At 38.4% G+C, this 27,909-nt stretch overlaps 1 protein-coding gene across 2 annotated transcripts; it reads right to left on the bottom strand.

Annotated features, from left to right (window-relative positions):
* Window positions 1-216: 216 nt before the first annotated feature.
* LOC121507833 (interleukin-15-like) lies at window positions 217-23,091 on the bottom strand. 2 transcript variants are annotated; one of them, XM_041784174.1, is made up of 6 exons: window positions 22,865-23,091; window positions 7,001-7,083; window positions 5,980-6,067; window positions 5,552-5,596; window positions 992-1,129; window positions 217-756 (listed from the first exon to the last, which is right to left on the bottom strand). In XM_041784174.1, the coding sequence occupies exons 1-6, from the start codon at window positions 22,922-22,924 to the stop codon at window positions 652-654; spliced, it is 519 nt and encodes a 172-aa protein (XP_041640108.1). In that variant the 5' UTR covers window positions 22,925-23,091; the 3' UTR covers window positions 217-651. The 2 variants fall into 2 exon arrangements, with proteins under 2 accessions (XP_041640108.1, XP_041640109.1); XM_041784175.1 differs by having other exon boundaries at window positions 7,001-7,079.
* Window positions 23,092-27,909: the final 4,818 nt, after the last annotated feature.

Raw genomic sequence — 27,909 nt, 5'->3', positions numbered from 1 at the left:
GAAGGTAGCGCACTGTTACTGTGTGCTATAAAACATGTTTTAAATAAGGGGACACAAATGAATCGCAGTCCAGCCAAGCACAGAGGCAAAGAAGTTGAACTTGATACAACTTTGGTTTGATACATCCCCTCTGAAGTTGCTGCAGTTTCCCTAATGAACAGCTGACATAAGCCCTTAGTTATCTCTATTGAAAAAGAAATACAACAAAACACTCAATAGTTTTGACATTTTTTACTGGAGGTACAAAACGATATGAGGACACGTCTTGTACTGGAGTTCACTGGAGTTACATTCACTAGTGTTGAGCAGAGAGTTTAATAAAATAAGTACAGTGTATTATTATCACAGTACATACAGCTGCTGGAAGCTACTCCATGATGCACCTTTAAAAATGTATAACTGTTAGGGCGGATGCAGACATAAAGGGACGGAGCAACTTAATATTCAACAAGAGAATAGCTAAAAGCCATTGTATACATTTAAACTGGTTCACATTCTACTTACAAAGGTCTGACATAAATACAGGAGTGCTTTTAGTCATGGTTGCATTAAAAATGTGATATTTACAAAAAAAAAAAGCACAGGCACAGTTCTTTACAAATATACATATACACATATATAGCTTATCATGTTTTCATCATTTTACATGATTTATACATTCTCCGCTGCATTCATTTCTTGCAATAGATTACTAAGTCTGTCCAGGAATATTGTAATATTTCTAAGTGTGTATGCTTCACATGGTGGACAGCCAACCTGAAATTTAAAAAATAGATAAAAATCAAGCTTATTTTCAAATACTGATCAAACACAGGGTGCGTCAATACGTCATGGTGGTAAATTAACGTATCTGCACTGACACTAAAAATATTTTTTATACATTTTTGACATTTTAACACATCATTAGTGGGTGCATGCAATGTTGTTACAGTGTAAGCTCCATTCTTCAAATCAAAGATAACTGGAGGAGGGTTTTGTAAAAAGGACTTACATATTCATCTTCAGGAGGCAGTTTGTCATTAAACTCAAGGATGCATCCTGTTTTCGTGTTCTCCCACAGTTCTTCTTCATCGATGACCATGATCAGCTCCAACATGTAACATTTCAGCGACATTATTTTACATTTCCCCTAGAAGAGAGAGAAGTGTTTCAGGTGTAGGTTACAGATTTATTTACTAATCATTGTATATGTCAGAAGTGTCCAAACCATGGCCTGGGTGTTCATGGACACCATGCATATATAGAAACAAAAATACTTTTTTTTCCACTTTTAATTCATTCATCTTTTAATTGTGAGATATTACAAAATGTCATGTTGTACTTTTTTAGCGCAAAATTCTAGCATAATCATCAGAACTGATCAGGAATATCAAATATTGATTCATTTTTAAAAATGTAACCCCTTTCAATGCTAGTTTAAGTGCAAAAACATTTGATTATGAAGGATTACTGATTTTAGGAAGCAATCAATTCAGTTCAAGCAATCACTCCTGTTATTATGAATGGCACAACCATTGAAATAGTACAGGAGTGCAAGTATCTTGGCACCATTATTGGTGATAAGCTGACATGGAATTACAATGCTAACACAAGATTTGCTGAGGCACAACATCGTCTGTATTTAAGAAAACTGAGGAGTTTTAATGTTGACAGCATCATGCTGAAATTAAGTTCCAAAAATGTTATTGAAAGTGTTAATTATTTGTATTCAGTGTTGGGGGAGGGTTGCAAACTGGATAAGGTGGCTAGACTGGGATCAAAGATAACAAATGTGCGACATCTCCAAACTGACAGTGCGATACACATTGAACTTGGCAACCAAAATTAACTTAAAAAAAAAAAAAACTTCCAGCATTCCCTTTTGTCTGAGTCTGAGCTCCTAACCTCAGGATACAGAATGCTCAGGAGGAGAACAAAAATAGGCATCCTGCAGAGTATTCAGCTGCTCAGCAAGCTCTGGAAATAGATGAGCTCTGCACTTTATTGAACTCGCCTGACATTCCTTACATGTTGCACATGATGCCTTACTAATGATTTTGTTTTAGTCATTCTTTTGGATGGTTTTAGTGATGTTTTTTACTTATGTTTTAATTTGTTTTATGTGCTCCTCAGGATGTCAGTGTCTTTTGTCATTCATGTTTTATGCTGTTGGTGCAAGACAAATTCCCTTAGGGGCAATTAAGGTTTAATTCATTCATTGGTAATGCAAAAAATATCACGTTTCTTATTCCACCTCATTCCTAGCCCCATGATACTTTGCTTGAAATATGGACTTCCCGTATGTCTAAATGGGGCTTTTCATTGAAACGAGATGCTAAACATGATTATTAGAGCGATCACAAGATTAAAATATCTAAACTTTGTCTTACATTTCCAATGGTAGAATATTATTATTTCTCCACCCTCTACTAGAGAGAACAAAGTGAAGAAATCACCTCAGATAACCTAGACAGGCATAGGATTCAGCTGACTCTATTAGCTTTGTATCAGTATAGGAATAGGGAGCCTGACTCAAAGTCAGTGTGTGAGTGTGGACATTGGGATAGGGCCATAGGCTGCGTCTCACTTTGACTTTTAAATGGCTTGGGTCTCTGGCTTGAGTTTTTTCCTTGAGTCTTAGTCCGTCCCACCAGAGACTCATGGAGAGACTGGAGGAATCAACGCGGAGGACTGAAGACCAAAGACCAATGTTAATGGCTCCTGGGACATCCTTCCCTCTGCAGCAGCAGCGGCGTCAGTTTATGATGACGGTGCCGGCTGATCATCAATCAGCTGTCAAGAGGCATAAACAGCTGATTGTGTCTGCATAAATTTGTACTGTATTTATTCTAAACAAATCTCCACATATACAGAGTTTGCTCTTAGTGTGGATCACAAACACCTGCATGAAGCAGTATGTTAAAAAAAAAACACGCAGACTTTTTTTTACCATGATAATGCTTTATCATAAAATCATTTATTATCCTAATTATTTAGTGTGAAGGCTAATGATCAAACCTGACGCTCACTAACGATCAGACTGATAGAAACTTTATTGACCCCGCAGTGATTTCAAACATGTTTCTTACTGACAGACAGACTGCTGCTGTCTGACTTTACTTCTCTTCATAATCTAATAAACAGAAATAACTACTAACCCACCAAGCAAAAATTAGTTGAAAAGGTGTTAAGAAAGTCTCCACTATGTTTAAACAACGTCTAAATTTAATTGAAAAGTGAAAGGTGAAAAGCCATAATTTTTTTAGGTTGTTTAAAAGACGTCTCTATAAAGACTTAGCTGTAATATGGTCATATTTTATACTGGTCATATGGTCATATTGGTCATATTTTAAACTACTATTATTGGGCTAAGGATGAACCAAATCAGACAGACAAAACCCAATTTTCTACGACTATCTTTTGACTAAATTAAGGCTATGACGGACCGAACGCAGCCTGAAAACAACCTATAAATGAGGTCGGGTGTTTGGTAGGGAAAGGGAAGATTTATAACTGATTCTTTTGATTTTATGAGCTTTTAACATGTTTTATGTTTGAAGGTGAATAAGAAAACAAATCAAATATTAAACTCCATACTGATTCACTCTTTATTATTGATTTTATTAAATGTATTCTCAATATTTCACTATAAATGCTTATTTCAAACACTTTTTTAAATCTCAGTCCATCAGTTATTGAGACTTTTAAAACTTCTGATGTTTATATTCTCTTGAGAGTCCATTGAGTCCGTTTATCGTCAGTTATAAACTCATTGGCTTCGGTCTTAAAACCACTTAAAGGTCGTATAGTACACCAACATTAGATCAAAAACTAGCGATAAAATGTTAGCATAATAGCTTAGCATTAGCTTGAACTCTTAACATGTGCTGCCACCTACCGGAAAAGGCAGGAATTCAGAACAAGTACCACAAAGCGCAACAGGTCCTGACTTTTACAGAACATGTCAATTGTCACTCTCACCTTCTAATAACATTTAGCTACATGTTTGATTTGACAAAAATGAAGCAGTATTTACTAGCGTGAAGACTTACTCCTTTCAAAACAACTGCTGTTGACGCTAAATCCCTCAGAAAGCCAAAAGAAGAATCGCGTTTTTGCTATTATTGTTAGAGCACCGAAGTCCCGCCCACATTCGTAGCTTCAGTAGACACCCCAGGAATAAGGTGGGTAACTTATTTACAGCTCACAATACAAAGAGTGTGAACATGTGATTACAAAGATATATCAACATTTATGAACCCAAGATGAAATCCTATCAAAAAAACTGCCGCTCATAGTTAGCCTGTATCGTTAGCCGCTGCAACAGAATACATGTATTTGATGTACTTCCGCTTTAGCGTTGTAAGTTTCACCCTTATTCAGATTTACAGTAGCAGTCCCAGGAATAAGGTGGATACTATATGCATACCGGATTTGCTTGAAGGGGATTATTACAGCCTTGAATAAAACCTGATTGGATGATGATGTATCAGGTTGTAGATGTTTTGACTAATGACTTTGATTTTAATCGCTTTGTTTTTTTTGTGTTCATGCTTTTGTTAAATGTGCTGCTGCCTGTCTTGGCCTGGAGATTCTTGTAAATTAGATTTTTAATATCAATGAGGTGTTCCTGGTTAAATAATGTAAAATAAGTAAATGTTAATAATGAGCAGCATCTTACATTTTTATGTTTGTTTTTTTTCTTTTTACATTTTAACATTTGATTAAATTGCTACAACAGTGCCCTCCGGCTGACATTTGGTGATGAATAAGAAAACGTGAAAATCAGAATCAATGACTCCAAAATGAATGACTTTATCATAAAATACAAGTTTTGTCACTGTGATAACTCAGTAATACAAATTGTGGTTTTAATGGTTTTCAATGGAGCTTTTTTGGTCATGAAGGTACTGAGAGTACACAAAGAGTGTACAGACCAAATTATCGGCTTATTACAGGTTCTGATACACAAATTTTAAAATACAAATGAAAAAAAACCTTGCCCTCCAAATACATAATAGCTTAAATACAGTCAAAATAAAAAAAAAGGAAATAAAATCGCCTTAACACCCTCAAAGTGTTAAAAATCAATGGCTATTTGCCTTATCTGCCAATTATGGGAGGCTGTGATGAGGGTGGTTTCTTTCACAAAGCATGTCCAAATACTATTATTTTAACCTACATTAGATTGGTGTCATCCTTTGGACACCCCTGATATATTCCATTCTGATATATTCCATTAACACTGAAGGGCACGAGTGTAAGACACATGAACACAGCTTAAGAGACTTTGGATGCACAATCTGACTCACTCATAACTTTCATTGTTTTACAGAAAAATGGAGACTTTCATCATTGGCATTTGTCAAACAGTACTTTATAATCATCTTAATCTATTCAGTGTTAGTTTTTTGTTACACCTGTTAACAATCACAGAAATCAGAGTGTATAGCTTGTTTTTCAATAACTTTCTCCTGCATATCCCAAGCATGAAAAGATGGCCTCCAGTGATTTATTCCATCTTAATTTCAAGAAAAAACTCTATCAAATATAGTATACTGTCACAACTTACTTCAACATCATCGGCTGATGGAGCATACAGCATAGCATCGGATTTCTAAAAGATAAAGGAAAATTCCAAAAAATAAGGTCATATATTATTAAACTGTAAAACAAAACATAAACTATTCTGTTCATTTGTAAAAAAAAAAAAAAAAGATTCTAAAGAAAATCTGATGAACAATGAAAGATTTTATTTTCACCCATTTGTCAGAAATAAAGAAAATAATAATAAAATAAAACATACAAATAAAGACCAGAAAATTATGCTTGAACAACACAGCAATTTTTTCCCCTCTTTAGCCACTTAAGGCCTCCGTAGATTGGAGTAAAAAGCCAAGAGAAAATCATTCATCACACCATGGACTTTCTACAGTGTAAAACTGATTCAATACACATAAGACATAACCAGAATTTAATTTACTGGATACCTTCTCTCACCTCAATGGAGGGTTTTAGCCAGTCTACGCAATCCTGTAAATGAGTCCTATCCCGCCTTAAGACAGCACAGGTAGATGTAGTTGAGAAGCTGCAAGACAAGCAAAGGTCATGTTAGAAACCTTTTATTTGTTGTTCTCTTGAAATGATGGATTTCAATCAAAACATTTCTCCAACTTCTACCTGTTTTATGAATTTCGAGGTTATATCTATTTAAATAATAGGTTGGAGAGAAGAGGTGTTTCACTCCAACAGTCAATGTTTTAGATCACCTGGAAGAAAGTGGTTATTTACAGTAAAAGTCAGTAAAACTTGTTAAACTACGCAGATAAAATGTTCCCATCTATAGCCATTATGCCGCGGATCTCTCTGAGCTCGTAGTAGAAATCATTGGAGGCTAATGCCATTACTATAGCCAAGTACCTCTTACGACCCAACTTCAAAAATCCTGAAATATCCCTTTAACTGACTATAATGGATGTACTGCTGTTATGACAGTGTGCATTATTGTGTATGACAGTCGCAGGGGCTTAAAACTGTGAGTTTTCCTTTAATTAGCCTAGAAGCTGCACTCAGACCACTGTATTTAACCACCCAGTGGTTTTTAAACCTTTATGCCCGGGGAATAGATCAGGACGGGGACTAACAACACACCATATTCACGTCTATGCTCAAAGGCCTCTGTGACATGATACAGGGCCTTTAGTTGCTGTATTGTTGCATCAGAGATGTATGGTTGTGCAGGTTTCCAGGGCACACCTACATTAAATATTCAGAAAGGACTGTGAGTGGCTAATAAAAATGTTTACTCAAAAAAACATTAGCTTTCCCCTGATGAACTTTGAACCTATGACTATAAACTATTCATGACACACTTTAAACCAAGTAATGCTTTACCCCCAGTGTATGAACAGACAGAGTCTGACCTACATTTGTTATGTTTGCTTAGTGTGATTTATCAGCATGAACACCATCAGGAAATGTTTCGTATGTAATTTTAATGAGTTACACATTTAATGCCTACCTCAGAATTAAGAAACAAAGCCAGACCTGAGTTTTGAGGCTCTCTCGATACAGGTTACAGGTCAGCTGGAACTCGACGCCTTTCTGGAAAAAAAAAACAAAACAAAACAAAAAAAAAAAACAAAAAAACAAAAACAAGAAACTGTAAGTATGTCATCAGCCAGGTCGTTTCTTTAAGTTTTAGTGTCTTAAAGTACTGGTTAATGAGGTTGACTGTACATTTGTGATACTTTGGTTAGTAGTACAGTGCCTTTAAAAAGTTATCACCCCCTTGGATGTTTCATCCTTTTACTGATTTTATAAATCAGTAAAAGGATGAAAGTATCAGTATTTTTTTATTAAATACAGAAAACCCTCTTTGATGTAAAGTGAAAACAAATTTCTACAAAGTTATGCCAGTTTAAAAAAAATAACGTAACATGAGAAACTGCATGAATATTTACCCCCTTTAAAGTGACTGACTTAATTTAACAGATTCCCAGCCAATAGGTGCTAATCAGTATTACTGGCTACCGTAACACCATGAAAACAAAAGAACACTCCAGGCTGTTCTGTTTGTGACAAGCTGAAAGCAAAGAGTGAATGTGTCACACACATACATACACACACTCACACTAATTGTGTGGCAGAGGGAGAGGGGAAAAAGTGGTTCATGATGAAAGGATGAGCAGGAGAGTGTTGTTTCAGCTGTAAGAGCAAAAATAAATGTCTTGGCTCCTCGAGGTGTCTGCTTGTTGCTCGTTGCTAACAAGTTAAAACAGCAGGGTTAGCCCAGAAATTAGTTTTGGTGCTGCAGCAGACAAATACATCTCCTCTGTGCCTCCCGGCTTTAGCCAGGACTCTGCAGCTGTAAGTTTGCACTTTTATTTGTGGCACTGAGCGTAAATGCTCATGGGCTTACAATTTTGAGACATGATGATGATGATGCATCAGCCCCCGCCATTATTCCATGTTTAATTTTCTGTGTGGTGTCATAGTCGCCTGCTTGCATGCTACTCTAAGAAAATATAGTAAGGATGTTTTGCACTACATCTTAAGTTCAAAAAAGACAGAATCTTTTCCATGCTTTTTCGTGTGTGTTTATTCACCACTTAATGAATATCTACAAACATAGGGTGCGTTCGAAAAGTCCAAAAAATTACCTCCTAAGTCCTTTCCTATTCACTTTTCCTTAACCCCGACGAGAAACGTCACGGTGTTAAGGAAAGGTGGGAGTAAGAGGATAGGAAAGGAGAACTGTGGTGAGTAAGGAATCCGACTGCACATTCCCTAGGCGGATGTTACGGACGTGACGTGTGTTTTTTGTGTAAAAACTACAATTTAACGTTGATGGACTACAAAGTTCGACAACTTCCACTCGGTGCGTTCTCTGTGTTGTTATGTGCTGTGAACGCTAAAACGTCAGAGATATGAGCTCATTAAGATCATTAAAATTCTCTCGTCTCTGTTAAATTTATTACAGAGTCTACTCTGGTTTCAGCTTCCTTTCAGCTCGTTCTGTGAAAAGCTCTATAAACTGTGTCTTCCCTGCGTAATTATGATGATAAATATAATAATCACAATATAGCAACATGCCGACTTTATCACTTTAGTTGGTTGTGATTAACAAACTTAAAACGGTTCGGTTAACTGATCGGTTAACTATTAACTATTAACTGTTAACTGTTAACAAACTGATCGGTTAACTATTTAAATAAAATGGAAATGAGAAGAAATAAAATCTTGATTATAAGTTGAATGACAAAGTTTTCATGTCTGTAATATTCCTCCCCTACTGCCTTCCGTTTATCACGTGTATTATACGTTTTACTGAATTTTATGGTTTAAATCTGGGTTAGTAAAGTTATTCTAGTTATTCAAGTTATTCACTTATTTTGATGAGCGGTCAACAGATGCGTCATTTTAAATGAAGTTTACGCAAAGCATTGTGGGTCGTCTTTTCATCTCTCCTTTGGTAAAGGATGATCCAGTGTTTCCTAGGCTAAAGGAGATAATAAAGGAAATAATGAAGCTCTTTCCCTTACCATTTGGAGAATTCGAACAGTCCTTATCATGGCCGACACTTAAACACTTCCGGGTCGTTTCACTCAGTTAGGAACCTTCCTAAGCAAGATGGACTTTTCGAACGCACCCATAGTAAATTGCATAAACCCCGCCCCCAGCTAATCAGTTCATTCATAGATATCTATAATAAAGGCTAGATGTCCTATTGCGGAGTCTCTAACGGCATCACCAGCGGCCATCTTAACATAGGCAAGCTCTCTGGTGGAATCTGTGGTACCTGAGGGAAAGTGAGTGATCTGTACGCACGTAAATACTCTTATCTCGCTGAAATCTTGACGGATTTACAAACGGGTTGGTTTCTTACAAACGTTATTAACGTGGCTACAATTCTGGATGTTTAAACTCGTAAAATTGCAGCTTTTCTCTTCAAAAAACGACTTAATCATGCAGTATAGTTGTGTAAGACTGAGACCACCAGATTTAACTTGTTAAAAAAAGTTTGTTAAAAACATCTGTAACATTTGTAAAGGGAAATCTTGTACCTATTTTTATTGCAAATAAATGTCACATTTATAAAATATTAGGGTAGACTGAGTACAGTAGAGACACTTTCTGCTTCTCCATTTTTGAACAGATATTGCACAAGAACTATACACTGAAAATAAGTGATTTTTCGTATGCAGTTTGATTTGCTTGTATACTAAGTTATTATTGATTAATATCATTTAGAAGTTGTTTATTTTTTCCACAATCAGGTCATAAACATAAGGTGCATTTTTACCATGGTACCATCTCAACTATACCCCATACGTGTACGTGTACAGTTGAGACGGTACCCTGGTACAGTTGAGACACCTATTGAATTATTACGTGTTTAAAATAAACACGTAATAATTCAAATTATTTTATCATATTAGTAATACTCCTATTATAAAAGTATACATATATCTCATGTTGCCATTCTGTACGCTGAGTTTTAGTTTCTCATATAGTGATTTGACATAAATACCTTGTGTGTGTGTATATTCATTGCACCTATCTGAAGTCCAACGGGGAAATAAGTAGGTGATCCCAAACTTTCGACCAGAAGTGTAACATAATTATCCATGAGTGCAGTGTTATAACTACACCTCTGACGTTTATAACAAACCAAACCGTTTGAAAATCGGTAGAAAATTGAGCAAGTTATGGTTATTTAAAAAGTACATGCACCACTACTACACAATGTTATGGGTGAGCGAGCTGACTGTGGCAAGATGGCCGCCAGTGCGGACGTGCAACTCCACTGGCCGGCTGCGCGGAAGGGACATCTAACCATTACTATAGATATCTATGAGTTCATTTATGACTGTCGTGGGAAAAACGGCGTCACTGGAGAGTTGCACTTGTTTTGCACACCTTGGTAGCTGCAACAGACTCCCGGCCGATGAGGCTGACTCCAGTCAACTCATCACATCTTCAACTCAAGAGGTTACAGTAGTAGTATAGGTCTTCGTATAGTAATCTTGGAAGGAAGCAGCACAAGACATGAATGTACCCTTCCATCTCTGCCCATGTAAACTTCTTTAATTCTTCCCATTTTCCACAGATGTTTGGGTAGTTTATCCTCACTAACTAAAACTACATCTCCAGCTTTGAGCTCCGAGGCGAGGAGTAGTGTGCAGAACGTAGCTCAAGTAGATACTCTTTTTTCCATTTAGTCCAAAGTGTGTTCATCAAACGCTCTCTGTATTTCCATCTTTTAATTAACAGTCCTTGAGTTGCGTTTGGGAGCGTTGGTGTGACGTTGCCAGCGGAGGGAAGCATAGTAAAACGTTGACCAATCAGGGAGTGCGCTGGAGTGAGTGGTACAGACTCTTCACTGCTGGAATGAGTGAAAGTGATGGGACGAGAATTAATAATAGCTTCCACTTCTGTCAATACTGTTTCAATTTCCTCATACCGTAGAGATGCTTTCCCGATCACTTTGCGCAAACAGGTTTTCACCGACCTCACCATTCTCTCCCACATGCCTCCCCACCAGGCGGCTTTTTCTGCAATGAACTTCCAGGTGATTAGTTTTTTGGCAAAGAATTCCCTTAACTGTTTTGATGACAGGGAATTCCACAAGGCTTTCAACTCCATTTGAGCTCTTTTAAAGGTTTTTGCATTGTCTGAATATATGGTTTTACAGAGTCCTCTGCGCGCCACAAAATGTCTAAAAGCCAACAAAAACTTGTCAGTAGTCAAACCTGTCACTAATTCAAGATGAATAGCTCTGGTGACTGGGCGGGTAAACAGGGCTATATAGATCTTTTCTTGAGATTTGGTGTACAGAGGGCCAGCAAAATCTACTCCGGTGATTTCAAAGGGAGGCACTTCCTGGATGCGCTGCTCCAACCCGAAATCTGCTGAGCTGCTCTAACCTTATTTTTACGGCAAATCAGACATGCATGCACAGTTCTTTTTGTCAGTTGTCGTCCTTTTATAATCCAGAATTTTTCTCTCACTTGATTAAGAGTGTCTTGTATACCAGAATGTAGCATTTGTTGGTGACATTTTTTCACTATCAACTCGGAAAATGTTGCGTTTGCCGGAAGGATGCAGGGGTGCTTTTGCTCAAAATTTAAGTCGCTCATTTGTAGTCTGCCTTCTACTCTTAAAAGTCCTTTATCGTCCAAAAAGGGGCTCAAAGGCTTGATTTTTGACTGGATGTTTCTTTCTTGACCTCTTTTTAACTGATCAATTTCTTGAGGGAAACTTTGGATCCGAGTTACGTGTGTCCAGTAAAGCTCTGCATCATCGATCTCGATCTATCTTTCCATTCCGCTTACAGCAGTGTCAGCAAGGTGCATGCCTTTGCGCTCCAGTTCTCTGCGTAATTCTTCTCCAGCCACTCTCATGATGGAAGAGCACACACGGGGGGTTTCTAAAACTACTTAATCTACACCTTGGTCATTTCTAATGTTGCTTAATCTTATTTTGACTTGATTACAGGTGATGGTTTGAGGGTCACTAGAGCCAAAGGTGTGTAGTTTTAAAGTCTCTTCACCTACTTTGGGGAGCTTTAACGTACGGGAGATATCTTGGCGCACAAAGCTGCTCTGACTCCCTCCGTCTAAAAGACAGCGGGTCAGCTGTCGTTTCACTGGGGTCTCTATCCAAACGGTGGCAGTCTGAAGGAGAACTGTTCCTCGCTTTGATTCACTAGGAGAAACTGAGATCACTATATCCGTTGGCTCATTTTCTTTTTTACATTCATTTTCATTATGAGTGCACAGGGCTTTGTTTCACATTTTTCACATGAAATTCCTCTAGGACGGCAGTCTTTAGCAACATGTCTTGTTCCAAAACACACAAAGCATCTTGCTTGTTTTCTTAACTTTTCATGTTTTTCAGGAACAGACATTTCATTACACTGTTTAGACAGGTGATTATATTTTTCACAGAAGAGGCACGTTTGTCTGTCCATTTGACTGGAAGAATAAAGAGCAGACGTTGTCATCATATTCTGTCGTTTTGTGCGCATTTCCCACGCACCTTGTTTTTCCTTTTCACGCTCTTCACTTGTGTTTTCCTTGCGCTTTTTGTCATGTTTGCAGTGCGCTCTCGGCTGTCCACTTCCTTCTGAATGAAGTTCGTTTGCTCCTCAACTTTCCACACATCATCCTCTTCTACTTCTACTCTAAAGTCAGCTCTTCTGGAATAAGTTTCATTAGAATGGGGCACAGTAAACTACCATAGGTGTCAGAGACGACTCCCATTGAAGCCAGACTACGGATCTGAATTTCACAGTTATCATACAAATATCTGAGTGCTTTAATGTCACTGGCATTCTTAACAGGATTAAGATTTAAAAGTTTGGTCATATGTGCATCAATCACCAAATCTTTTCTGCCAAATCAAGTCTGTAGCATCTGAATGGCATTGTCATAATTGGCGTCAGTTAATGGCAATCCTGCAACAACGTTAGCGGCTGCGCCAGTGAGATAGGATCTGAGATAACTAAATTTGTCCGTTTTGGTCAGGTTGGGATTATTATTTACAGCTGTCTCAAACTGTCCCCAAAAATACTGCCACTGACTAACATCCCCTGCATATTTTTCGATTACGAGTTTTGGCAGTTTCACATTATTAAGCATGGGATCTGATTCAAAGGACATTACAGACACTGCATCTCCATGCGCTCTCCTGAGCGCTCTTCTTAATTTCGTCTTTCTCAGTGTTACATGTTCCTTATACTCCAAAACTCTTGAAACCTCCTCTTCCAAATCATCAGTTTTGGTTACGTCCTCCACTTCTTTGTCTATTTTGTCCAAACATTCTTCCTTTTCTTTTAATTGCTCCAGCAACTCTTCCAAAACGTCAACATCAATTTGTGATTTAGAAAGTTCATCATCAATCTTACTCAGTACTTTGGTCACAGAGGCGCGAATTGGAGTTCTCTTCTTTTTCAGACGATCCATTTCAGCCATTGTTCCTCTTTTCTGTTTTCTGGGTTGTGTGCAAACTATTGAACTTTTCGTCCTTTCATTCTTTCATTTTCGGGTTTCGGCACCGACTTTTGCACTACCTCTTAAGTTCAAAGAAGACAGAATCTTTTCCATGCTTTTTCGTGTGTGTTTATTCACCACTGAATGAATATCTACAAACATAGTAAATTGCATAAACCCCGCCCCCAGCTAATCAGTTCATTCATGACTGCCGTGGGAAAAACAGCGACACTGGAGAGGTGCGCTTGTTTTGTGCACCTTGGTAGCTGCAACAGGATGTGAAATGTCTCAATCCTCAACAATCACACCCGTAGGTGAAAAATTATGGTATGGAATTTTGTTGACAATTCATTGCATCCAGAGAGTCAACTTTCTTGGCTGTCAAGGAAAATCCAGAGAATGAGGAAAGTTTCAAAGTGTGTATTTCAAAACTCAAACATGCAAAGTTTAGTAAGATAAGATACGATGAGATAATAATTCATTGATCCCAGAGGGGAAAGTCTGGCATGACAGCAACACAACAAAGAGAAAGAGGGTGGTTAAATACAATAGAGTAGGGATAAAAACATAACCTTAAGTTTTTACAGTACTGCTTTCGCAATAACTTGATATTTTTCCTTTTTTGAAAATAGGAGTACAATGTTACACTGTCATTTAGCAGACGCTTTTTGTCCAAAGTAACGTGCATTCGAGAGTAACTACAACAAAAAGAAAGATCTAGACAAGAAGAAACAACATCAGAAGTGCCACATAGTGCTTTGAGTTGTCTTCACAAGCAAATAATGACCAAACAACCAAGTGCTGAGTTACTCACTAAAAGCTGGGCACAAAAATCCCAGAAGTAGAGCAGGACAGTGCAAGCCAGCTGTAGTTGAAAGACTCATTCAACCACTGGGGACAACAGTGGAGAAGAGTCTAGCTAAGTGTTTGCTCAAGAGCTGGGTCTTTAGCATCCTCTCAAAAGTAGAAAGGGACTCAAATAGACTTGGGAAATTCATTCCACCATTTAGGGACAGAGGACAGAATTTGTCCAAAGAGGAGGTTAGTGAGGAGCAGAGTGTGTCTGTAGCCTCGTTAACAGAGACTGTGAAGGACTCGTTACAGCCATAGCAGCTGAGACCTCGTCAGACAGCTGTGTTGGGTCAAGTGACCAAACGTTTCTGCGGTTTATTTACTGAGAGGTAGCTTTTTGAAATTCTGGTAAGCCAAGCAAAAACTGAATAAAGTAGTCAGAGAGATGAAGAGGTGTCACGCTCCAGTTAGCTATGGAGCAATTATGAGTCAGTATCAAATCCAGTGTACTGCCAGCTTTGTGTGTTGGAGGCATTTGAACCTGTTTGAGGTCAGAGGAGGACAACAGAGAAATAAAATCCGCTGCCTGGGCTCTATCCATATGGATGTTCATGTCTCCCATAAAAATCAGTGGTGTGCCATCATCAGGTATGTCTGAAAGTAACATGTCCAGTTCCACAGTACAGCTGTCAAAGTGATACCCTGGTGGGAGGTACACAACAACCATGCAAGGCTTTAATGGCGCAGTGGCCTTTATTGCATAGTAATCAAAGGAGGAGTTACTGGTCAAGTGGCTGAAGTTGTACCACGTCCTCGGCCAGAAGAGTGAGGTATATGAGGGAACACCTGATCACTCACGTAAATCTTTTAGTGTTGCTCCCTGTCCTTGTTTGAATAAAGAAATGTCCAGTTCTGATCAAACTGCTGCTGGGGCTAAGTCTGAGCTAATCACTCTATAAGCAGCCGTTGTACACAACCACATCCACAACAACGTACCCTTTACCCCATAGTTATCACATACTCATGCCGAAGCAGGTCGGCAGAAGAGCAAAAAGATCTTTCACATTATGAAAAGCTTTAAGCATTGTTTTATTCCTTATGTAATACAGAAATATGGTCCATTTAAAACTGATGCTACACTAAAGCTACATCTAAGGTAATCAGTGCAGTGGAGGCAGCCATGACAGTCGGCTTTGAGTACACGAAACCCCACCCATAGCTCAGCTCTGCTCTGTACAGCTCTGAAAATAGTCACTCAGTCACCCAGTCCGGCGCATACAGTCACATGCGGGCTGACCACGGTGATCAGCCAAACTTTAAATGTTAATGAGCTGTCTGGTGTGAGCTCTGCTCTGTTCTGCATAATTGTTCTCATCTTTTGAAATCTGTTTGTTCCTCCTAAGAGGAGAGAAAACACTAAAGGAGCACTTTGTACCTGCAGCTGTAGCACCTCAAAAAACAAGCATGGGATGATGCACTTTAACTATGATATGGTATTTAAAATTTTAGATCCAGTGTCTTTAAACACATGCAGTAATCATGACTGGCCTTGATCAAGGATATTTAACATTTTTTTTAGTTTTTGATGTATTTCATCTGGATATGTCTTGAACTGTAAAGTAGCATTGCTGATACATTTTGTATTATTTTTTTAATCATTGGAACACCAAAATTTTTATCTGCAACATAAATTTACATTTTTAACATGAGGTGTGCATGACCTGAAAAGCCCTCTTTAAGATAACAACAATCTGTAGTCTGTGCACACCTTTAAGCAAGACAAAGTTATAATGGATTACTCATAACCCAGAGCTCAGTGTATTTCAAACATAAATAATGTTGCCCTCTGAAATGAGTGAAGGACACACAACCAAACTGCCAATACCAGAGCTTGTCTGTACCTGTGTTTCCTGCAAGATTTAAGGAGATTAGAGTACTCTAAAATATCTAAGGGTCATGCTCCCCTGGGAGCAAAAATTGTACATGGTTAAGTTAAAGAGGTGTGGTGCAGGCATCTGACACAACTAATGAATGAATGTCTGACAAATGAAGACCCAGATATTTAATTTTTCAAGTTCCTGAGCTAAGAAAAAGAGATGAGCATTAAGGCCTGGCAACCTGAAGGCTGGAGCACAGACCTTTTGATGACAAGCATGTTATAAATGTATCAAAGTGAAATAGCGGGGACTTCCGGTGGTACGAGGACAAAGATGGCAGCGTGAAAATTCAGCTCCTGACTGAACTACCACTTTCTCCCTCTTAATTCAGGAGATTTGCTGCAAAAGTGCATTCTGATACAAAATAATGCCGGGGGGGAAGAGAAGGGCTGATCAATGACTTTAAGAAGCAAAAAAAAGGATGAAGACATGGAAGACGCATGCTGTAGCAACGAGGCTATGCTAGGTGAAATGGTTTCGTTAGCCTCCATTCGCGACACCATAAACGAAACAATGACCAAGGCAATGTTGGAACTAGAAAGCAAGATTGCAAACCAGCTGTCGGACTTTCGGAGGAACTTCAAGGAGGATATAAAAAGCAGCTTGGTGAGATGAAAGCGGACATTAATCAAAAGATGGAGGAGACGGCAAAGAAAGTAGAAGCTACATCACAGAGACTCAGAGAGGCTGAGGAGCGCATTGAAGAGGCGGAAACATTTAGCGTGGAAGTCAAAGAGGTGTTAACCCAGATGCAGAAAACCCAGCTTGAATTAAAATCTAAGATAACCGAGCTCGAGGGGCATGCACGCCGCAATAATATCCAGATTTACGGTATCAAGGAAGGGGCCGAGGGGACTTCAATGACCAGCTTTGTGGAGAACCTCATAAAAACTGAACCGGGTCAGAGCACTGGACTGAACGATCTCGGTATTGAACGTGCCCACCGAGCACTCAGACCTAAACTCTTGGAGTCTGCTCCGCCAAGATCAACGGTGGTGAAGTTTCTGAAATACACAACAAAGGAAATGGTGATCAGCGCAGCTTGGAAAAAAAAGATCACCATAGACGGGGTAAGGATATATTTCGACCACGATTATGCTTCAGGGGTGATGGAGAAAAGGAGAGATTATTTGCCAATTAAAAAAGTACTGAAAGAGAAAGGCATCAGATTCCACACACCGATGACCAGAATGTGCGTTTTCCTGGACTCCAGGACAGTCACGTATGAGAGCGCAGACCGAGCTGCTAAGGACTTGCGGGCAAAAGGCTTCCCGATACCACTGAGACCAGAGGGCAAACCGAGAGAGACGACACGGCTGGGCTCTCGCTGGGAGATGGTGAGACATAACTGGCGCGGCGGTGACAGTTACCATCAGAGGATCCGACAAGCTCCGCGGATTTCAACGGCCAGCTGGAACGGACACTGAGGAATGTTAATTAACTCTGTTAATACCTCTGGACTCTGGGCCTTTCCCACGCCTAAACTACCCCTAAACGGGTCAATAACGGTAGGCTGAATTCCACGAAGTAACTTGAATTTTATTTTTTATTTTTTATTTTTTATTTTCATTATCTTACTTTGTTTTTCATACATATGAAAAATATACTTAAAAAACTACAAGACTGCTCAGGACATTTGCTGATATCCGTCAGGCCCATTTTAGTAAAATATTGTTCAAATTTAGAAAGCGGTAGTCAGTCTAAAGAGTCTGAATGACAGCTACCAGAACAAGAAACCTGAGAGGGGCCCGCCACCTTCTGGCCGGATTACTCCCCTACACAAGAGGTCTAGAGATAGCCTCTTTGTTGGAAGTCCAGGTATTTTTTTCAAAGAGTCTTTACTGTTATAACTGTTCTGTGTTTTTTGTTGGTAATTGTTCATTTTTCTTGGGGACATGTGTGTTTCAGAGAGAACTCTGCTCAAAAAATGCATAACGAAGTATTTAAGGTTATCACCCTTAATGTTAATGGCTTGACAAATCCTATCAAGAGGGGCAAAATGATATCAAAAGCAAAAAAAGAAAAGGCAAAAAATATATTTTGGCAAAAAACTCACTTAACAAATCAAGAGCATGAAAAATGGAAGAAGATGGGCTTTAGACATGCTTACTATTCATCCTTTTAAAACAGGGCGCAAAAGGGGAGTAGCTATTTTAATACCAAATTCAGTCAGCTTTGAACTCCTGTCTGAAATTAAAGATAAGGAGGGCAGGTACACTATGGTAAAAGGTAAACTAGATGATAAGGAGGTGACTCTATTAAATGTTTATGCACCTCCAAATAGTAATAGGGGATTTTACAACAAAATAATTGACTTAATTGACTTCCAAACAACTGGAGTTATGATTTGTGCAGGAGACTTCAACATTGTTTTCAATCCAAGGCTTGATACAACTAGCGAAAATAGAAGAATACAAGAAGCGTTTGTGAAATTCTATCAGACTCTGTATACCCAACCTACACAATTTGACGCCTGTAGAGCAGAAAAATTTTTGAATCAATTAGACCTCCCTTCACTGGGAACAACTCATAATGACAATTTAATTAGAGAAATATCAGTTGAAGAAATTGCTAGGACAATTTCCTCCCTAAAATCCTGCAAGTCTCCGGGGTCTGACGGATTTCCAGGAGAGTGGTATAAAGCACTGAAGGAGGAATTGCTACCAATTCTACATAGGAGTTTCAATTATACACTTAAGGAGGGTATCCTTCCTCCATTCTGGAGGGGGGCAATCATCTCTATAATTCCAAAAGAGGGAAAGGATCTTAGGGAATGATGCAGTAATTTGTGCAAAAGGAGCCCTGACCAAGTACTACAGTAGTGCATTAAATGCACATTATCTGTGCCAATACCAAGCCCAAGTTCTTGTACTCATACTCATGAAACATTGCATATACTTTACTGATATCATTTTTAAGAACAACGCTTGCCTCTCACTATGTGAGCAGTCAAAGTTGGAGCCATGTCTGCAATGACAAAAGCGACGACAATTAAAATTTTACAAAGCTAAATTGTCAAGAGGAGCGATGAAGAACATCTGATGAAAATCAAACTTTAAAAATTTAACTACATTACTTACATTTTTAAGAAATGGAGCTCTGTGGAAGTTCAAGCTGGAAGACTATTTCCACCCATTCATTAGTTAGCACTTATTCATAATTCTTCCATTCTTTCTCTCTTTTTGCTCTGGTGATCTGCTGATTCAGGATGTTCACACTCTTAAGTACTCAGCTAACCAGATTCTGTCACAACCTCCCTAGTCCAATCATCATGCACCTGTTGTATTTTAAATCTGTCATTCTCTCATCACAATCAGCCTGTCATTTCAGTTTGGGTGTTGCAATCCTCAACCACCCCAGCCACCTCCATTCAGTTCATCAGCATCTAGTCCAGATCCTCATCTCATCCTGCATACTTCAGTCTCCTCCTTCTAGCCACCTCATTGGTTTCCCAGTCCATCTTCTCAGAAGGTTACACCTCATGTGATCCTGTATCAACACCACCACCAGTGTCTAGACTTGACAGGGGGTATCCTATACCTGCTGTTCACCTCACTACCCGCTTTAAATACATGAGATTCAGAGTCTTTTAGTTGTCCCTCGAAGGGAAATTGGTTTTGCAGCAGGAGCACACAAAAAGACAAGGTACACAAGGACAACATCAGCAGTGAGGTAAGACCCAATTAAAAAGCCTAAACAGTCAGACATGGTAAAAGTAACACAATATGACAAAGTCATAAAATCATAATGGACTCTAATTGCCAAAGACGGCGCATTCTTATTTCATTAAAAATGTGTAAAATAATTGTTAAACTTCAATCAAGTTGCCTTATATATATATATATATATATATATATATAGTACGGGTCATCTGAGGCGACCCGGATGATGTTTTGAAGCCCCTTGTCGTCAACGATGTCGACGGTCTGCAGTCTCTGGCTAATATGTTGTCATTTTGGGGACCAATCTAGGTCTGCTGGTCTGCGCCAGCGTAGCTTGACATTATGGTTTGACCCCATGTTGTTGTTAGCGTCTTTGCTAGCATTAGAAAAGATGCGTTTTGCCCGGAGGTGGTACTTCAGACTCGTTGTGCTTGTTGTAAAGACAGTTCATCACAGCAGTATGTACAAACAACTTTTGTTTTATCCAGACTTCCATTAGGCAGCTTTTTAAATCGAAACTGGCCATGAAGCAGACCTGGGTCTGTCTCCTCACTCACCACTGCTGGCTGCGTTTGACCCACCTTTAACCTTTTCACCCCAGGGATGTAAACATCCACATAGGAGGACTACGGGAAGATGTTGTGGTCAAACTTAGTAATGTGGTTAAATTGCGTTATTATTTTTTTAATACGTTAAGCTTTCCAGATTAATCACGAGTGTTAACGCATTGAAATTAACAGGCCTAATATATATAGTGTCAAAAGTCAAAAAAGTCTTGTCCTCCTTTTAATGGGTGCCCTATAAAAAGCTAACATGGTTGATATTAAAGATAAAGTAAGCAAATCATAAAAATCTAAGATGAGATACTGAAAGATTAAAAAAATAGTGAAAATGAGAGATCTTATGACTAAATATCATTACTGAGTACGAGTATTAGGTGAAAATTTTACATTCATCTTTAATTAATAAAATAAAAATTAAATACATTTTAGGTTGTCTGATGGAGTTTTAAAAACAAAAATATTATGGAAAAGTAAGATTTTTGGATAAACGTAGCATTAAAAATCTGTTCCTAAGCAAAACTAATAGTTGAGACCTCAACCTGCACAAATCTCCACTTATTAAAGTAAATCAAAAAACAAAGTCAAGTTTGAAACCTGTTTTGTCCCTTTTCTCAACAATCAGTTATATATATCTTGTATGTTCTTCCTTGCACACATCTGATGGAAATATACAGACAAAAAAAAAATAATAATGGATGACAATTACATTTTGCATTTAGACACCTGGCTGGTGTGACCTGCACTGGCTCATTTCTGATGTCAAATTCTCCCTTTTAAAGGTTTCTGGAGGAAGACTTAGAAGAGCCATGCGCTGAGTATCCATGCATTAAATGCGACCTTTTGCTCATTAGCCACTTTTATCCCATATCTGCTCTTTTCGCCCATTTCTGACACTTTTTATCCACCTTTTGCCCATATTTGCACATTTAGTGCCTTTTTTGCCATCTTTTTGCAACTCTTTGCCTACTTTAGCTGCTTTTTGCCACCTTTTGTCTATTTTTGCCTTTTTTTCACCCATTCTTGCCACATTGAGCCCATTTTGCCGATTTTTGCAACTTTTAACTCATTTTTGCATCATTTGCAAATTTTTGTCCACTTGTGCTGCTTCTTTTTGCTGTGTTACCCCACTTTTGCCCTCTTTTGCCACTTTTCACTCTTTTTTGCCCTATTTATCCATTATTTGTCTTTTTTCATCCATTTCCATCATATTTTTAACCACTTTTTGCCCATATTTGCATGGCTTTTTCAACATTTTGCCTACTTTAGCTGTGTTTTGCTACTTTTTTGGTGCAATCAACCAATTTTTGTCTCTTTCTGTCCATTTTTGCATTTTTTGTGCTACTTTTAAGCCACTTCTTGTCATGTTAACCCCGTTATGCCCATCTATGTCATTTTTTGACCATTTATGCAACTTTAACCCATTTTTGCATTATTGCCACTTTTAGCCACCTTACCCTACTTTTGCCCTTTATGCCTCTTTGAATCCATTTATACCACTTTTCTTTACTATTTTAACCCATTATTACCTTTTTTACTATTTTAACCCAATATTGGCCCTTTTAAGCAATTTTTGCTTTTTATTTATTTATTTATTTATTTATTTTACCATTTTAACCCATCCTTGCCACTTTTCAACCTTTTTTTGACTCTTATTCCCAATTATTCAATTATATTTCCCAAATCGTTGTCTCAGTTTCTTCTATTTTATTTCCTGGCATCCTGATGTTTGTGCACATCATGGCCTAGCTATAAAGACTGAAATTACCTTCCTAATATTTCAGTGTGCCCTTCACATTGTAAACATTAATAATAAAAAGTTAATTCTGTTTAAATAAAGGGGGTTTACTTTTTGAAAAAGGCTTTATTTGCACTACAGCATGAATAAATAAAAATCATGTTTTGTAGCTTTGATAAGAGTGGTTATTATTCGGGTTAAAAATAAAATCACAGCTTAACTTCTCAAATGAGCACGATTTTGCTGACCTAGTTTGGCTGGGCCCTAGAAAGTTCTCCCCTTTCTCTCTCCTTTTGGGCAGCCGTGGATGTGTAAACAGTGGTGCTGACAGAGACTCCACAGGCCTCTACATAAAAACTGGACCAGCGCCACCGAAGGAGGAGCCTCTGGACACCAGCGTCGTCTATGCAAACCGAAAGTGAAACTTAACCTACCAAAAAGCTGTAGCTTCTGCATTTGGTTTTAATCAAATAACCAGAATGGTGCACGGTTGTCCCACAGCAGGTGAAATATCCCCGCCTAAACCACGTGGATCACCAAGTTGACACACCCCCGATCATTAGGCACTTTTGAACTTTGCCATCTTACTAGCTTTAGGTGAAACGTGTCCATAAACTCCTACTACAAAGCCAAATCTGTGGCGAAGGTAGGCTCTCGGTGAGTGACACCTCCACCCACAGCCGCGTGAAGTCGGACTCACCGTGCGTGGTTCTCCGGGGCATGTGGGCTGGACGAGGGGAGCCGTCATGAAGTCTGTCATCCGCGCAGCGGCAGCTGTCCGTCCCAACGGAGATCACATCCTTGCGTTTCACTTGTTCTCATGAAGCTCCGTAATCTCATTGATCCATGTCCACTTCTGCTGAGACGAGCGCGAGTCCGGTTGAGATTTGGCTCGAGACGCGGAGTCACACACGCCCTATGAGCAGAAGTTCACTCCTCCTCTGATGTCACACTCACTTACTCACCAGTACGTGTAAAGGCAACTGTGCTCAGTGTACTCTGGATAAACAGCAGGCATGTGCAGAGACGTTTACAATTGTATCCGCTAAAGTGCACAATCAAACAAGATTATAGGCTATTATTTAACAACACAAACATTAACATCTCAAGAGATGGTTTCATTATTAGGGAAGTACTTGAACTTGGTTGGACAACCTTTGCCTTACTCTGCAACAGGATAAACCCTTTAAATACACTGAAGAGATCCATCAGAAGAACACTTTGTACACAATTATTGTCACAACTTAAAGCTCTATAAAACTGAATGTAAAAAAATACCAGACTATTGTGCTCAAGTAAAAATTATTTGGTTAGTAGAAGTAAAAGCAAGGGCCGCCCATAAGGGGGGATAAAGGGGGGAGCTTTCTGGGGCCCAGCTAAGTGGGGGGGGGGGGGGTCTGCAAAATTATGGTCCGTTTTTTTCCATATTGAACTGATCCATGTGGAAAGTAATGTCAGTCATTAGCTAATCATGAAAAAATGAAAAAATGTTAGGATGCCTGGGAATAAAGTAGAAGAAACTTAAATAACTTTAAGGGAACATTTATTTTTTAATTGCAAAAAGAATAATTTTTTTCTTAAAAAGCAGAAAATTGCAACAATGGGTTGAGAAAAACAGGAACGCAGCAGCAAAACTAGTCTGAGTAGCAGAAAGATGCAGGAAAAAATGATGAAAAGCAGTTAAAAGTGGGTCACAGAAAGTGGTGAAAAGTGGTTAGAGTGGAAAAAATGGTTTACAAGTAGAAAAAATTGGATTGCAGCAGTAAAAAGGGGCTGAGTATGGCAAAAAAAATGGCAGAAAAAATGGTGAAAAGTAGTTAAAAAGTGGTAAAAATGGGCCACAAGTGGCAAATTATAAGACAAACATTGGATAGCAGCAAGGGGGCAGAGATAAGCTGAAAAGGTTGAAAAGTGGATAAAAGTGGCAAAAATTATTTATCAGAGACAAAAGCAGGATATCAGCAACAAAAAAGGCTAAGAAAGGTAAATAGGAGAGAATGTTGGAAAAATGGTGAAAAGCAGTTAAATGTGGGAGCAAAAACTAAAAGTGGCAAAAAGAGACAAAAATAGAATTGCAGCAAAATGGATTATGCAGGGCAAAAAGAAGTAAATATGGGCAGGAAAAATGGTGAATAGTGGTTAGAAGTGGCAAAATGGATTTTAAAAAAAATGGCAATAAAGAAGTAAAAATAAGTTTAAAAAAAAAAAAAGAAATGGGAAACAGCAGCAAAATGGGTAGAAAAAATGGTTAAAAAGTCCCAAAAACTGTTTAAAGTGGAAAAAAATGGGAAAGCAGCTGCAAAAAATGGCTAAGAAAGTTAAAAAGGGTGGTGAAGATGATGAAAAGCAGTTAAAAACTGGTGAATATGAAAAAAGGCAAAAAGAGGCAAAAATGGGTTAAAAGAGATGAAAATGGGATAGCTTAGGTGGGTTACATATATGTGCCTGGAAAAAACTATTTGACAAAAAATGTATGATGTGCTTTTATTTTGAAAGATATCACCATATTTTTGCTTCATCACATCGTATGTTCTATCTGAAGTCCAAATTGCCTAAATTTTCAATAAAAACACTTGGTTATTTTTGAAATTTTTCATGCATTTGGGTCGCATTTGGTCAACAAGGACTGGGTGGTGGATCCTAACACGAGGCCAGTTTAGAACTACTGATGTAGAAGACACAAGCCAGTATGTTATTGACCTGGTTCTTAAGAAAGACATGGTTTGATTGGGATCTTGGGCTATAGAACTACATAACCCACAATCCTAGGGTGTCAACAGCAACAACTCTGATCGATGGAGCTGGGAATCTGGGCTGCTACTAGTGAAATTGACATTCATGGAAATAGTGGGCAGTAACTGTTGAGCTATGTTGTAAAGAAAGTCACAACACCAGATCAGCCAGTTGAAATTTAACCCAAAAAATCCATTGCAGCAGACGGTTTCAACCTGCAGAGGACAATTGGCATGCATATTTTTTGTTAAGATTTGAGCTCTGATCAACAGAACCACTAAATCCTAATATATATACAGTTGAAACCAGAAGTTTACATACACTATATAAAAAGGCACATAAACTTTTTTTTCTCACCGTCTATCATTAAATCAGATTAAACTTTTCCTGTTTATGGTCAATTAGGATTACCAAAATTATTTCTATTTGCTAAATGCCAGAATAATGAGAGAGATCATTTTTTAGACATTTTTTTATTATTTTCTTGAGAGTCAGAAGTTTACATACATTTCATTAGTATTTGGTAGCATTGCCTTTAAACTGTATGACTTGGGTCAAATGTTTTGGATATGCTTCCACAAGCTTCTCACAATAGTTTGCAGGAATTTTGGCCCATTCCTCCTGGCAGAACTGGTGTAACTGAGCCAAGTTTGTAGGCCACCTTGCTTGCACATGCCTTTTCAGCTCTGCCCATAAATTTTCAATGGGATTGAGATCAGGGCTTTGTGATGGCCACTCCAAAACATTGACTTTGTTATCCTTAAGCCACTTTGTAACCAGTTTGGCAGTATGCTTAGGGTCATTGTCCATTTGGAAAACCCATTTGCGCCCAAGCTTTAACTTCCTGGCTGACGTCTTGAGATGTTGCTTCAGTATTTCCACATAATGTTCTTTCCTCATGATGCCATCTATTTTGTGAAGTGCACCAGTCCCTCCTGCAGCAAAACAACCCCACAACATGATGCTGCCACCCCCATGTTTCACAGTTGGGATGGTGTTCTCAGACTTGCAAGCTTCCCCCTTTTTTCTCCAAATGTAACGATGGTCATTATGGCCAAAAAGTTCAATTTTAGTTTGGTCAGACCACAGAACATGTCTCCAAAAATTAAGGTCTTTGTCCCTGTGTGCATTTGCAAACTGTAATCTAGCTTTTTTATGTTTCTTTTGGAGTAATGGCTTCTTCCTGGGAGAGTGGCCTTTCAGCCCATGTGGGTACAGGACTCGTTTGACTGTTGATAATGACACACTCTTACCAGCTTCAGCCAGCATCTTCACAAGGTCTTTTGCTTTTGTTCTTGGGTTGAGATGCACTTTTCGGACCAAAGCACATTCATCTCTGGGACACAGAACCCATCTCCTTCCTGAGCGGTATGATGGCTGGACATTCCCATGGTGTTTATACTTGCGTATAATTGTTTGAACAGATGAACGTGGCACCTTCAGGCATCTGGAAATTTCACCCAAGGATGAACCAGACTTGTGCAAGTCCACAATTCTCTTCCTGATATCTTGGCTGATTTCTTTTGATTTTCCCATGATGTTACACAAAGAAGCAGTGTGTTTCAGGTGTGCCTTAAAATACATCCACAGGTGTGCCTCTAATTAACTCAAATGTTGTCAATAAACCTATCAGAGGCTTCCAAAGACATGACATCATCATCTGGGCTTTTCCAAACTGTTTAAAGGCATAGTAATCTTAGTGTATGTAATCTTCTGACTCTCAAGAAAATAATAAAAAATTGTCTAAAAAAATCCTTTTCTCATTATTCTGGCATTTAGCAAATAGAAATAATTTTGGTAATCCTAATTGACCAAAAGCAGGAAAAGTTTAATCTGATTTAATGTCAGATGGCGAGAAAAAAAAGTTTATGTGCCTTTTTATATAGTGTATGTAAACTTCTGGTTTCAACTGTATGTGTGGAATTCTAACGGAGTTAGAAAATAGCCAGGTAAATTCAAGTACCTTTAAAGGCACTATTTACACAGGATTAGTATTACACAGACATCTGTTCATTTGTAGTGATTGCAGAAGACTTCCTTGTTTTTAAATTACGTAGTGTGTAACATGGAGAGTAAAAATACTCCAGGGCAAATAACCTGCCATATTTCAGCACAGACAAGGTCATCTGATAACAGTAATTCAGACAGAATCAGTACCTTCATAATTTGAGGTCATCAGTGTTTTTTTTTTTTTTTCTTTTAAGGCTGCATTTTTGCACCCTTTTCAAGCTGAAAAATGGCTGTGTTACACATTTCTGACTCTATTTGAAAACAGACAAAGGTTTAAAGATAAATGCACTGGCTCCCATGCTACTTTGCTAAAATCTGATTACTGACCAGAAAATAAATTCAGTCCTGCTAATAAATGACCAAACTGCAGCTTTTAACTCTGTTACATGTAGATAATGCTTAACTTGCATATAGCACCATCTATTTTCCGCAAGCTGCAACTCTGATTTACTCACTTCACCAACTTTTTCCATTGCATTTAAAGCATTAAACACATTTAGAGACCCTCTAAAGGTATTAACAAAGATCATTGTTACAGGGTGTTTTTAAATTTGCAAGAAAAATTGGGAGACAGAAAATTATGCTAAATAGAATTAGAAAAAAAGGAGGAAACAATTAAAAATGCTGCTCCCTTTTTGGGGGGTCATGCATGTGAAAGTGTACATGACCACATTCCTGAATAAACCTAGCACAAAAAGTAGGTTAATTTGTGTTTGGTAGATTATTTCTTTCTTGTAACAATGCTTCTTGGCAATAAACCTTGGAACTGTTGGAAAGCCTGTTTATTTCCTTTTTAAATGGTGTCACATTTGTAAGGAGCATGCATTTGTGGGATGAGCAGCAGAGCTGAGTATGTGGATTGTCCCAATGAAAAATTTGCCAAATCTTCTCTGCCGGTGCCAAACAGCTTATTCTGCTGTTGCTATTGACTCTTGTTTTGAGCTTCTGGTAACCCCAGGTGCTGACAGAGAGATATTGAGATGAGATTCTGCAACCACTGCC

The sequence above is a fragment of the Cheilinus undulatus genome, linkage group 4 (assembly GCF_018320785.1).
Source record: "Cheilinus undulatus linkage group 4, ASM1832078v1, whole genome shotgun sequence".
NCBI classification, from domain to species: Eukaryota; Metazoa; Chordata; class Actinopteri; order Labriformes; family Labridae; genus Cheilinus; species Cheilinus undulatus.
This window is presented reverse-complemented; position numbering and strand designations above follow the sequence as displayed.